The sequence below is a fragment of the Mustela putorius genome, unplaced genomic scaffold (assembly GCF_011764305.1).
Source record: "Mustela putorius furo isolate JIRA1106 unplaced genomic scaffold, ASM1176430v1.1 tig00000145_pilon_pilon_pilon, whole genome shotgun sequence".
Lineage (NCBI taxonomy): Eukaryota > Metazoa > Chordata > Mammalia > Carnivora > Mustelidae > Mustela > Mustela putorius.
This window is the reverse complement of record NW_025421294.1, coordinates 11,329,179-11,342,734: the sequence shown is the minus strand read 5'-3', so window position 1 is coordinate 11,342,734 and position 13,556 is coordinate 11,329,179. Positions and strand designations below refer to the sequence as shown.

The window sequence follows — 13,556 nt, the reverse complement described above, 5'->3', positions numbered from 1 at the left end:
TTATAATCTTCTCTTCTCAAGCTAGATCTACCCAAAAATGTTAGATTGTACTTCAGGTGTTAAGGATTTACTTCCTAAATTAAAAATTTAAAAAAAAAGAAACAAAACAACAACTAAAAAATCTAACTTTCCAGCATGCTTATATATTCGATGTCATGCCGGAGTACCAAGAATCCGTGATCAAAGAGTGTTGCAATGCAGTGATGCACCATACCAAAGACAGGAGACTGCTGTTTTTGCTTTTTCATACTCTTTATTGCCAACAGTTTAAAATGGTCAACATAAAAAAAAAAAGACATTTTGATAATAAATACTGCTCTTTTGGCTGTAATAAATAAAAAGTTTATTAACAAGGAATGCACTTTTCCAGCCACAAATGTCTTCAAAAATTAACAAAAAAAAATTATATATGGCCATAGTTCACAGTTGAGTAGCCAAAAGCTGCTCCAGTTACAGCCTTTAAACAACATGGGAGCTTCCTCCCTTTCCCTCCCCTTTGGGAAGTATATTCACAGTTCCAAGTCCTCTGTCTGAAATGCTCTCAACAGAGAGAAGAGTCAATGCACCTTTCTGCAAAATTGTCTGAAACACCTTTTAAAACAGGTACGTCAAGGAAAACTGCATTCTGGTTCACTCTCAGATTGTCCAAAGTTCAGAACTGTATGCCTCAGCCTGGTCTGGTTCCATCTAGTCCTTCAGGCCCTAGAGGAATTGTTTTCGTACCACCACCTGTCCATCTTTTTCAACATGCTGTAGACCATCTGACTGGCTTCCCTGTAGATCTCACAGTGGAAAAGAGGCGTCCCATAGGGTCCATTCAAGAAGTCTTTCAATTACATCTCTGTAAGAGCATGTTCAGAGCATATTCCATTCGATGTTTTAATTCTAACGAACAGCCAGACATCAGCAGAGTTGTCAGTCTGAACGTTGTAGATATCCTGTCCTCATTGATGTAAGTGAGAAGATATTCTTCATTTTGGCTACAGATGATTATTTTCGTATGATCATGGTAGAAATTCACCTTTCAAAAGGAGACATAGACATTAGACATCTCTAAACATTCAAGAATTAGACAACTGTGCCCAACAATTAAATGGCTGGATAAAAATCACTTTTTGTGACCTAAATACACACATTGCTGAAATGTTCACTTACCTGAAAGGTGCCATCATTGAAGAGCATCATTAAGGCCTTATCAGATTTTAGCCACTGAAGGAGGTAGAGCCGAGGTCTTCGAATATCAGTAACACTAGGCAGATCTCCACCCTAGAAGAAATTGGGAGGATAAGTGCCATAAAAATTTTGCAATTTCCAGTTCTTCTAGCCATATGCCTGTCCAACTTGGGTAGGCATCAGAATGGCCTTGTGGTTCCTGGTCCCGCCTCCCAGAGATTCTCAGTAGAGCTAGGGCAGGACATGAACATCTGCACTTCTAACTAGCTTTGGAGCTGTGCATATGCTACTCATCTGTGGACTATACTTCAGATATCACTGCCCAAAAGCCAGGAGGTACTTACATCCATGAGGTTCTCCTCCATGTAATGAGAGAAGTATTTGAGCACCGTCACTTGACTAATGAATTGTTCAGGGGCATCTGTTGCAGGGAAAACAGAGCACTGGCCAAGCTCTGCATAATAGTGAACTGTTCTGAAGAACAGGAACCATAGGGAGACAAGAGAAACAAAACAGAAGCAGTTAGTCACTGTTTTTAGGTTTCTTTAGTGCAAGACTAAAGAAGTGACAGGACTTCATTAACTGGATATACTTACTTTTTATCTGGAAGCAAGCTCATGTGAGCACCATTGTTGAAAAGGACACCTACAGTGTGGTCTGAGAGCTGGTACCCAAAGCCATATTTGTTAGAGTAATCGACCCATTTGGTGACCCACTGAAAAGAAGTGCTCAGCTGCTCTTTGGGAATGCAGTCAGCTTCTGGCATGTTTTCTAGACATCCTCGAAGAACTCTTGCTACTGTGTCTGCAACACTGCCCATGGTACTGTCCTCAAGGCCTGAAAAGTCAGGGGAAAAATATAAAATAATTAACAATAAGACCTTAGGTGTTGGTGGCTGCTAACTTTCCCTCCACGACTTCAAAGGACAGAAGTCTCGAAACTGTTCCTTGCCTTTTCCCAAATCCTTTGATTTTGCTGCTTCTATGTTAAATTGGGCCACAAAACAAATGGACTCCACTTACTTAGTATTAAGCACTGGCATTTATAGTTTCATGTAAAATGCCATTGACAGCTACTTACATTCACTGCTACTGCTGCAGCTGCCAAGAGTCCCTCGGACTATCATGCGAATAGCATCTCCAATCTGCTGCTTATTTTCTACTGCAGGTGTTCCAGATCTGGCGACTGTAGTGGTAGGTGGCTGGAGCTCCTAAAAAACACAATGAGTCAAGCATCTACAATTCATTTAAGATTGAGAATTCTAGGTTAAGGTGAGATTGTGGCAATTGCTGGGAAAGCTGATCAAAAAGCAATGGGCACAAAAGGTGTTTCAGGGATTCAAGTGTATGCATTATTAAAATGAAGAACAAAATATTTCCTTTTAAATGGATGGAAGAAAAGCTTTAAGTTTTAAACATGTTTGAATCGTAATAATCATAACCCATGTGATGATTAGCAAAGAGCAGAAATGACACAAAGTGTTTATATCTATTTTATTATTTTCCAGCATACCTCATCTGTCCTGTGTTTGCTGGGTTGCTGAGTTATTGAAGTCTTTTTCAAATCATGCCTAAGCTTGTAAATTTCTTCATCCTCTTTAGACACTCTATCTGTAAATCAAAGACAAGAATTATGAGCATTAGTCTATGCTAACAAGGTAGGAACAGAGCTAGCCACATTTCCTCCTTTTGCATTAATAACCAGCTTATGAGCATTCAAGGCAAAACCGGCATTTTATCATTACCATCAGCTGCAATTATGCAAGAAGCACACTTTGTGTATGAAAAAAAAAAACCTATCCATCACATTTTGCAGTGCAGATTTATCATGCTATAAAAAGTTTAACAGTATTCAAACATACCAACTGTTATGCTAACATAAAAACATTCTTTTAACTAAATTATCAAATTTAAATAAAATACTGGATACAGAAAAGCAGAAGTCTTATAACTTACTATGTGTGTCAATATATCTTGCTTTGTCTTTTTTGCCACCAAAAAGAGCAGCAGCTGCTTTCTTAAAGAAATTCTTAGCTGGGCTTGACAAGTGGAAATCTGGAACTGTATGACAACAGCTAGAAGAGAGTCTGTCTGGAGTGAAGCCCTGTGGAGTACCAGAAAAGATTTTTAGTAACCAGTTGGTTGAATAACTGTGATCAACTGAACAGACTAAAAAGATACAAGAAACATGCCAACCTGCAAAAAAAATTCATGTCGAATGATGTCATCCAAACTGGGACGATCCTCTGGATTCTTGGACAACATGCTAGCTATTAGGTGCTTAGCAGGAGCCAGCAATGAAGATGGCATTGTATACCTTGCTTCTCTTATGCACCTGTAAGTTTCTTTCAAATTCGTTGTTTCAAAAGGGGGTCTTCCTAGTAACATTGTATACCTGTGTGCAAAGAAACACTTCTTCAGGAATGGTAACAAAGCAACTCTCTTTGACTATTAAATTCTAAATACGAATTTGCTTTTTTATAATTTTGGTACCTTTACTTACATTACACAACCTAAGGCCCAAATGTCTGATTCACAGCCATGTCCTTGCTTGTTGAGGACTTCAGGAGAGAGGTAATTTGGAGTACCACATATTGTTCTGGAAAAACAAAACAGGAAGATCTCATTAAGAATGGTCCTACTGTCTACACTTAGTTCTCTGGATAAAAACCTCTGAAATATTGTATTCCTATTTAATTCCTATTTAGAAAAATTTGACTTTTTAATTTTTGGCATCTCAATAATTAATATTTGACCAACTGAATAATTTTTTTAATATGTGCCCGGTTTTCTTCAGCTACATGACAAAGTGTTTTTAACCAACTGAGACCAAATACAGCATAGCATTTGTGTAACATGTCAGGCAAATATGAGACAAATTTCTTTCATAATCAACTCCTAGGCGTAAGGTACTCTGCCTAGTTCATAGTGGGCACTTACTCTTTCCATGGATTAACATTATCATGGTTTGTGGATGTTAGTATCAATGGACCTTCTCCAAAACATTTGGAAAAAAAATAAGGGCATCTTTGTAAAATCCTGTCAGGATGTATCTTTCTGACTCTTACCTCCTTCTGTGTTCCAAGGGTTCCAGCCTGGCTGCCAAACCGAAGTCCCCGACTTTTAATTCCATGGCTTCATTAATAAAAAAGTTCCCTGGACGATAAACAAAACAAAACCTGAATCCCCTTGAAAATATGTTCTAACCAAATAAACACACATTCTTTGGAGGCAGGCAATCGGGTGTTCACTATGAAAGTCACCGATTCAAAAAGGAGATTGCATAGGCTAGATCCCAATTAAGAACATTAATACATAACAAGGAAGACAGAGAAGAAAACACCTCTCTTTAAGGCAAAAGTCAGTGTTTGGAATAAAGGGCTTACCTAGTTTGAGATCTCTGTGTAAGATTTCTTGTTCATGAAGGTACTTTAGTCCGGACACAATCTGCCTGAGGTAGTATCGGACTTCTGGCTCTGTCAACACCTTCCTTGCTTTCAAGATATGAGCCATGGACTAGGAAGAGGAGAAGGGAAAAAGAGAATCTGTCAAACAAAGTTATCAAAATCAGTAGTTTTCCTTTTGCAAGTTGAGTGATGAAAATTAACACTGCAATATAAGAATTGCCACCACAGCTAAAATCCCAGATAAAACACAATCTGAATCCCATTTCAGTTTGGGGGAAGTAAATGGACTCAAACAGGAGTTAAAGCTTACCCTTCTACTGCAGTATTCCAAGAGAATGTAAATGTTTTCTTTGTCCTCAAAGTAGTGGTAAAACTGCACTACATGCTTATGATGAAGGATTCTGTGAAGCTCTATTTCTTTGTCAATCTGAAAGAAAAAGCAAGATAAGGCTGATGAGCCTCCTGTCACCTTCTGTAAGCCAGTTGCTTACACATGCAGAAGACATTTTCTTAACAGGGAAGGGCCATCCCTGCACACAAAGAAAATACTTTAGTCAACAGTCATACACACCTTTTCCCTTTGATGAGGTTTAGCTACTCTGCTATGAGGAATAATTTTTGCAGCATAGACTTTGTTGTTTGTCAAATCTGTCATCTCGTAACATTTGGCAAAGCCACCCTGAAACAAAGCCGAGACAGTATTGAGTGTGGCAGAAAAATGGACAGCAGATATTTTTTAAAATATTTTAAAAATTAGGGAAGCAAAATTACGGGGTAGGGTGGACAGACATGTGCTCTGTACTTTTTAAAAGCTCCTTTAAGAAAGGAAAAGCATTCCTGAAAACAGTGAAACAGTTCCCCTTCTCCCTTTACAAAGAGGAGCTTTATGGAGGGGGCTGGGAGCAGGGAGATGAAAAATAATGTCTGAAGAGACCGGTCAGGAAAATTCCCTGCGGAGCAGGTGGAGGAAGCTGGGGGCTGGAGCAGACAGCCCTCGCTTCTGGCCTCACCATCTATTTCTTTGGGCCGCGGGAGGCACTTGGAACCCTGGCTAAGGATGTAAAGCCGATCCGGCGCTGTCAGCGTACAAAAGCCAGAGCAGGGCAGGTGAACACCCACGTCCCGCCGAGATCGGAGGACCCGGAGAAGCCAAGACGCTGGGACTCGGGGTCCAGCCGGCTCGGGGGCTACCCGGCAGACCTCCCTCCCGTCAGGAAGCCGGGCGCCCGCCGCTCCTCACCTTTCCCAGCACTTTGCCCCGGCAGTAGCGCTTCCCCGTCGTGGGGTCCACGATAATCCGCGAGATCTCGGCCCCCGAGTGCGAGTGGTGGTGATGGTGGTGCGGGGCCGCCGGCTGCCCCTGCGCCTGCGGCTGCGGCGGCTGCGGCTCCTCGGGGGGCTGCTGCGGCCGCTTCTTCTTCGAGTCCCCGCCACAAGCTTTGCCCAGCGCCTGCTCGCACATCTTGGTGCTGGCGGCCGGCTGGTAGGTGATAGTCCGCAAGAGCTCCATCGTCGCCTCACGGCCAAGCACCTCCGAGGTGCGGACACACGTCCGAGTTGGCCCTTGATCTCGAGCCCCCACCTCCAACAACGACCCGCGCCCGACGTCCGCTTACACTTGTGAGAGTGCGAACGCTCGGCCAAGTCTTATATATGGCGAAGAGAGGGGCGGAGAATACAAACGGGATGCGACGTCACAGGGCGACGCCCCGCCCGCCGGCCGCCGGAGCGCGCGACTCCCGTCTGCAGGTTGGAGCTGGCCGGCCGCGTCCCGCTGGCGACCGGCGTGGCGACGGGGACGGGCCGACCTCGGGGAGAGCTCGCCGCTGCGGGCAGGCCGGCAAAGGAGTGCGGCGGTCCCGGGACCGCCACCCCATTCACTCCTCGAATGCTCCGAGGTTCTGGGTTTGAAATGGAAACCCGAAGGCAGGCGCCCGGCCCTAGCCCCTCCCTCAAGTCCGCCCTCGCCCCGCCCCTCTCGCCGGGTGTCCCCGCGGTGAGCTGCGGGAGACCAGCCCGGCGCTCTGCTAACGCGGGTCCCCTCCCCCGCACGGTCCTTCCTGACCGCCCCGCAACCTCACGCCTCCAGTCAGGTGTGACTGTGTCCGGAGTCCCCTGCCCAGGCACGTGAGGCCTCACCCTGCCGTCTGGAGGCCTCGGCTCGCTCCCGCCGGCCCCGCCGCCAACCAGCACTGCTTCCCGGCGTTCTTACCCTACCAGCTCGCTTCTGGTTGGGGCTGCGAGGTAGCCCTGCAAAGCTAAGCGTTTTGGGCTCCCCGCCGCTTCTAAATGAGGTGGTCCCAGACCCTGGTGTGACTGTTGCCGACTCCCGCTTAGGCCTGTTTCACCTCTGCCCATCACTCTAGAGCGGGTCTTTATAAGAGGTCAGGCCCTTAATCTTGGATAAGGAGCCCGCGCCCTGGCGAAATCCTCCCTCTTCAGGTTGCTCTAGGACTGGGGAGCAAGGCCGTCATCTCCTGGGCTATTCCAGAAGTGCAGGCCCTGGTCTGAGTGGGCAGTGGTTAATAAAGACACCAGCCTTCTTTGACAGTAAGTTGTGTTAAAAGCGCTTCTGGCGCTAATTATGGTTTACAGTTGAAGTCATCTCTCACTTCTCATTTGGAAGGGGTTAACACAATGCGTCCTTTAAAGGCTCAGGAAGTCACCTGGCTGCCCTGGTGCTGGGGGAGGAAATGCAAGGCCTCCTTCCCTGCAGGGGCATTGGTAGCATGAAGGAGGAACAGAGGCCAATGAGCTACAACATGGCTCATCTTGGCTGACCCAGGAATACCTTTTCATCCTGCTCTAGTGCCAACAATGTAACGTTTCTTGAGCGCTAAGGTGCAAGGCACCATGTATAGGTTTCTGAAATGCCTCTGTCATCCTGCAACAATTCTGACTGGGAAATACTGCTGTTCCCACTTTACAGACGAGGAAACTGGGGTTTGCTGAACTGTTCCATGTATATGTTAGGAGACCATCCAAGGTATGTTACTGAGCGGTAGACACATGTTTTTGCCACAGTTAACAAGATGTGCTGAACTATTTTTTGATACTAAATGCCAATGTTAGTGACATTACTGGGTTAGATGAACCCCTGGAAGGTACTTACAGAAAGGGTCTCCTCCAGCCCACTACCAAGTTGAGGTATCCAGGGCATGGATGAAACAAGCATTTTCAGAGACATTTTGTGTCACACACTTCCAGCCTAAGGGAGGAAGGAGGCTTCCCTGGCATTACTGAGTAGAAAGGGAAAGGCTTTTTGATTCTTTGAACAGCTGAGGGCAAGCACAGGCATGTTTCTCCTAAGTGAAAGTAGACTTCACTCCCAAGATGATCAGGGCTGATAGCAGGGGGTGGGGGGGGGGGTAGAAATGAAGATTTACATAATCCTCCCCTTTAATAACCCTGGGGGTGACCTTTGCTCCCCAGATGGATGCAGACCTGTTCACTACCCTGCCTCAGGCTTGCTGGTTAGAGAAGACCACCTGAACTTCCAAGCACATTTTACACCACACTTTTCCTTTATTGGTGGATAGTGAACTTCTTCATTTGTTTATGGCCTTCTGAGAGAAAAGGACTGTGAAGCACAGATGGTCAGGGTAGTTTTCATTACTATTTCACGTGTTTAGTTACCATATACTCTTGTCTGTATTTTTGCCAAATGTACTTCAGCACTCGATGGACCGTGGAATATTCCATATGAAATTCAGATCTACCCTCCAAAACGTTCTGGTATTGACTAAATAAGGTGAACAGTGAAATGTGTGTTCTGAGAGCCTCTGGCCCACTGCAAAAGTCAGATTTTTTGGTTTGTGGTGCCACTACGTGGACAGAACCAGGATTGCAGCCCATGCCATCCGTGGATCCGAAAAGGAAGCACTTTCCCTTGGAGATCATTCTTTAATTACAAAATATGATTACTCTGTAGTTCTTTGGCTTTAATGCAGGTACAGTTAAAATCCCCGTGTGATTTCCAGTGACACCTGGCATGCTGATTCTAAACTTCACAGGAAAGTGTAAGTGGTCCAAAATAGCAAAGTCCCTTTAAAGAAGAAGGTGGGAGGCCTTTCCCTACCAGCTGTCAGGACTTACAGTGAAGCTGTAGCAAGGAAGAAAACACAGCTCTCTCACAGGGATAGGCTGATCAGTGGGAGATATAGAAGAAAGTGTCTACAGATTGGCCCATATGATATGGCACTTTGATATAGGACCAAAGAGTCATGACAGATCAGTGAGGAAAGGAAGGACTGTTCAGTAAATAGAATTGGAACCAATGATTTTTCCATGTCAAAACAAAATAAAATCCCCATCTCCCACTGGATGAGTTTTCCAGGGCTGCTATAGCACACTACCATGGACCGGGTGGTTTAAAGGACAGAAATTTTTCTCACAGTTCTGGAGTCTGGAAGTCCAAGGCCAAGGTGTGGGCAGGCCTGGATTCTCTTGAGACCTCCCTCATGGGTTGCAGATGGCTGCCTTCTGGCTGCATCTTCACATGGTCCCCTGTGCACTCCTCAGGCATCCCTGGGGTCCCCTCGTATGCCCAGGTTTCCTGTAATAAGGATGGAAATTAGACCGATTAGGGTTTCACCCAGATGCCCCCTTTAACCTTAGTTAACCTCTTTCATGACCGTGTCTCCAAGTATAGTCACAGTCTGAGAGACTGAGGGTGAGAGCTTCAATATATGAATTTTGAGAGGACATAGCTCAGCCCATAACACACACTGTATACAAAAAGTCTACTTCATCAGAGTAGACGTAAATCCAGAACAAAACCAAATAATAGTAGCAAGTATAAGCAATCAACTTTCTGAGTATAGGGTAGGGAAATTTTTTTTTTTTTTTGTTTTTAAAGATTTTATTTATTTATTTGACAAAGAGAGAGATCACAAGTAGCCAGAGAGGCAGAGAGAGAGGGGGAAGCAGGCTCCAAGATTTTTTTTTTTTTTTTTTAAGAAAATCAAAATATGGGCGCCTGGGTGGCTCAGTGGGTTAAAGCCTCTGCCTTCAGCTCAGGTCATGATCCCGGGGTCCTGGGATTGAGCCCCACATCGGGCTCTCTGCTCGGCAGGGAGCCTGCTTCCCCCCCCCTCTCTCTCTGCTTCTCTGCCTACTTGTGATCTCTGTCTGTCAAAAAAATAAATAAAATCTTTTTAAAAAAATCAACATGTAATTGACATGTAACACTGTATTCATTTTAGGTATATAATATGTTGATTTGATGTATGTAAATATTATGAAATGGTGAACACAGTAAGTTTCAATCACTATAAATCATTTGATTTTTTTTTCTTTTGATGAAAAAGTTTAATATCAACCTTCTTAGCAAATTTCAAATTTATGAACAGTATTATTAACTGTAGTCACCATGCTGTACATTACGTCCCCAGGACCTATTTATCTTGTAACAGAAAGTTTGTATCTTTTGATCCCCTTCACCCATTTTGTGCTCCTGACCCCTACATTTGCCAACCACCAATCTGTTCTCTGCTATGAGTTTTGGTTTTTTTAGTTTCCAGATCATACAATATTTGTCTTTCTCTTTCTAACTTAGTTTACATAGTATAATGTCCTCAGGATGCATCCATGTTGTCACAAATGACAGGATATCCTTTTCCTTTTTTTTTTTATCACTGAATAATATTCCATTGTACATATTTGCCAGTGACATTGTGTTTATCCATTCATCTCCACTGATGGATCCTAAAGTTGTTTCTGTACCTTGGCTATCATGAATAATACTGCAGTGAGCATGGGAGTACCAACATGTCTGTGATTGTGATTTTGTTTCCTTTGAATATATACCAAGAAGTGGGATTTCTGGGTTATGTTATACTCCTATTTGCAATTTCTTGAGGAATCTTCATATTGTTTTTTACATAAGTTGTACTGGTTTACATTTCCCTCAAGAGTGTACAAGGCTCCCTTTTCCCCATGTGCTGGCCTGCATTTGGCATCTTTTGTCTTTCTGAAAGTAGACATCCTAAGAGGTATGATGTGATATCTCATTCTGGTTTTGTTTTGCATTTCCTTATAAGTTATGATGTTGAGCCCCTTTTTTATGTACTTGTTGACCATTTGTACATCTTTGGGAAAATGTTCAAGATCTTTGCCCGTTTGTAATTGCATGTTTTGGGTTTTTTTTTTTTTTATCGTGATTTGTTTTATGAGTTCCTTCCATATTTTGGATATTAACTCCTTATCAGGTAAGTGGTTGGCAAGTATTTTTTCCCATTTCGTAGGTTGCCTATTCACCTTACTGATAGTTTTCTTTGCCATGCAGAAACTTTTTAGTTTGCTGTAGGCTGATAACATTGTTTATCTGTATCTTCTTTGATTTTTTTTAACTGCTATTTTTGAAACAAAATTTCTCTATTCCTTGTTCATTGTTAAAAATTTGAAAAACATAGAAACCTTAAAGGAGGCAGTATTGGTAAGATTATACTTTAAAAACTCAAAAGATACATTGTCCCTCTTCTTTGCCATCATACTTGACTCCTAGTCCCGTCTGCCTTCTCTTCTGGTTTTCTCCTCAAGGCCTCACTCTTTCTGATCCTTTTCTCTTTCTTCAGGCCCTCTCATTCACAGGACTTCAGATTTTTGGTCAACATACTAATAAAATAATTCTGAAAATTATGTACCCCCCCACATGTTTTTAAGTTGATAGGTAAATTTTTATTAAGATTGGGGTCATAAATAATATGATATCTGAAACAGTGGTTGTTATACATATGCCTTAAGATCATTTTTGCAAAAACTAGAGAGTTGCATTTTCATTTTGTGGGAGATGTACACTGTGTAGTTTAATTGGCAAATAGTGTTTTCACTTTCAAACTGAGCAGTCAGAAAACTTTGTGTTCTAACTCAAATAAATATGTCAATACCTGTCTTTGTGATAACCATATTCCTTCTAAATTCCAAGTCTTAAAGAGGGGAAAAGAGAGAAAAAAAAAAAAGAAAAAGAAAAGATGTGACATGAGGTCTTGCCTTAGCTTTGCCACTTAGAAGAAGCTTCTTACAGAAGCTCTGCAGTCTCAATATTTCCCTTTTCATGGTGGAGTGGAGGATACTCCAGAGGTGTTTACACCTAGAGGAAATGAACAAGAGTAAAATTCTGAGTATTGGGATGCATGGATGGACGATGGGCAGATGAGAGATACGCTCTCTTATTGTAAAATGGGAGACGGGCAATTGTGAAAGGAAATTTGGGAAAGGAGAACCTGCAGACAGGGAATTGTCAGGCAGATCAGTTTTAGGAAAGAGTTTGTATAATAGCTGGGAATTTAGAAGTTCGTTGCCTTGAAATTGTCAGTCTGCTCCGTTACACCTTGAAACATCTTCAGGTGTATGTATGTCTTCATTTGAATTGGCTATTCTAAAAAAATAATAATAATAATTACTTGTTATACTCTCTCTCTTTTTACTCCTGCAGACTTTATTCATTCTCATAAATCCAATGATCACCTCTAGGTGGATGGCTCAGAAACCTATTAATCTCTTCTCTCCTTTACAAGCACCAACCAGATGTTTCTATTTGAAGATCCCACATTCAACAGGATATCACTTCCTAGTCAGCATGACGGTGAAACATACTGTAGAGTTGTTTCTTTCTTGAAGTACCCCCAGCCTAAGATAAAATTCAGCTCTGTCACCAACAACCTGGTTGTCCCTGACCTGAGCTTGCAGTGGGTGAAGGTGAAACCCCAGTCTTCTTCAGGGCCTTCTGTTTCTGCCCAACCTCCGGGTGATTCAGTGAGCCTCGTGCAGATTCCAAGCAATTATTATCTTTTTGTGAGAAAAGAAAAGAAATAAAAGTATGTGGATACAAATATATGTGTATATAGATAGATAAGTAGATTGGTAATTGGATATAGACAGACATATCTGCTGATACCTTCAGTAAGAAACTTCAAGGCAAACCAGACACTAGTGAAAATATTGGTTAGGGATGGGGATAGAAGCATAAACAGTGTTAAATGAGCAGAAGTAGAAGCAAGACTTCTCGGAGTATGCTTTTATATAAATCATGAGTCATGTAAATATTTTACACATTCAAAAGAAGCATTCCCCAAAATTGAAAATACTTTAAAATGAAACATATTAAGTGTATATCAAAATTTAACAGACCCCTACAGAAGAAAGAACTACTTTAAATGGCTGGAATATGGTATTCTTGCTGAAAACCCTAGAAAGACTATATTCTTGGGAGAAAAAGAACTTCAAAGTCAGTGGTGTTATTGTTAATAGTAATATTGATATTGTTATTTGGAAATCACTTTCTGTATAGTACAGAGCTAAAGCAAATAAATGATTATGTTACTATTAAAAAAAATTCTCATTTTAAGAAATGAGTATAAAATCAAAAGAAGTATAGAAAACCCTGTAAGCCAACTTGTAATTGACAAATGTCTATTTAAACTCTTGATTTTAGAGTATGTGCTGACAAAGTGAGCACTAAACTCTTGATTTGGGGAAAAAAAAATCTCCTACCTCTATTGTCTGAATGAACCTGCATTTAAAAAAAAATAATGACTATAACTGATGAGTACACTTGACACATAAAAATTCATGAGGCCAAAATGATATTTTCAAAAAATTAAATATGTAAATAAAAATTTCTTTGCCCACATTGGAGATGACTATTCCAACAAATCCTAATTCTGAAAATCGGTAATTATAGGGAGAATCTTAACTTACTCTTGTACTTCAAGGTAACAGAATAACCCCAGCTAATGAGGATATTTTTTCCAGTTTTATTGAGGTATAGTTGATACACAGCAGTGCATAGGTTTAAGGTGCACAGTATAATGATTTGACATACAAATTTCATAAAATGATTACCACAATAAGTTTAACATCCATCATCTCACTTAGATACAAAATAAAAGAAAGAAAAGAACACTTTTCTTTTCTGATGAGAACTCTCAGAATTTGTCAATTCTGTTGAGTTTCATAATAGGTGACCCTTGAATAA

General features: G+C 41.8%; 1 protein-coding gene across 1 annotated transcript; it reads right to left on the bottom strand.

Moving 5' to 3' along the window:
• Nucleotides 1–233: 233 nt before the first annotated feature.
• PLK2 (polo like kinase 2) lies at nucleotides 234–6,227 on the bottom strand. Its single transcript, XM_045075310.1, has 14 exons — nucleotides 5,820–6,227; nucleotides 5,151–5,258; nucleotides 4,890–5,006; nucleotides 4,559–4,688; nucleotides 4,241–4,328; nucleotides 3,676–3,771; nucleotides 3,369–3,567; nucleotides 3,129–3,276; nucleotides 2,686–2,783; nucleotides 2,254–2,383; nucleotides 1,770–2,010; nucleotides 1,518–1,647; nucleotides 1,156–1,266; nucleotides 234–1,021 (listed from the first exon to the last, which is right to left on the bottom strand). The coding sequence occupies exons 1-14, from the start codon at nucleotides 6,087–6,089 to the stop codon at nucleotides 830–832; spliced, it is 2,058 nt and encodes a 685-aa protein (XP_044931245.1). The 5' UTR covers nucleotides 6,090–6,227; the 3' UTR covers nucleotides 234–829.
• Between the last annotated feature and the right edge of the window lie 7,329 nt (nucleotides 6,228–13,556).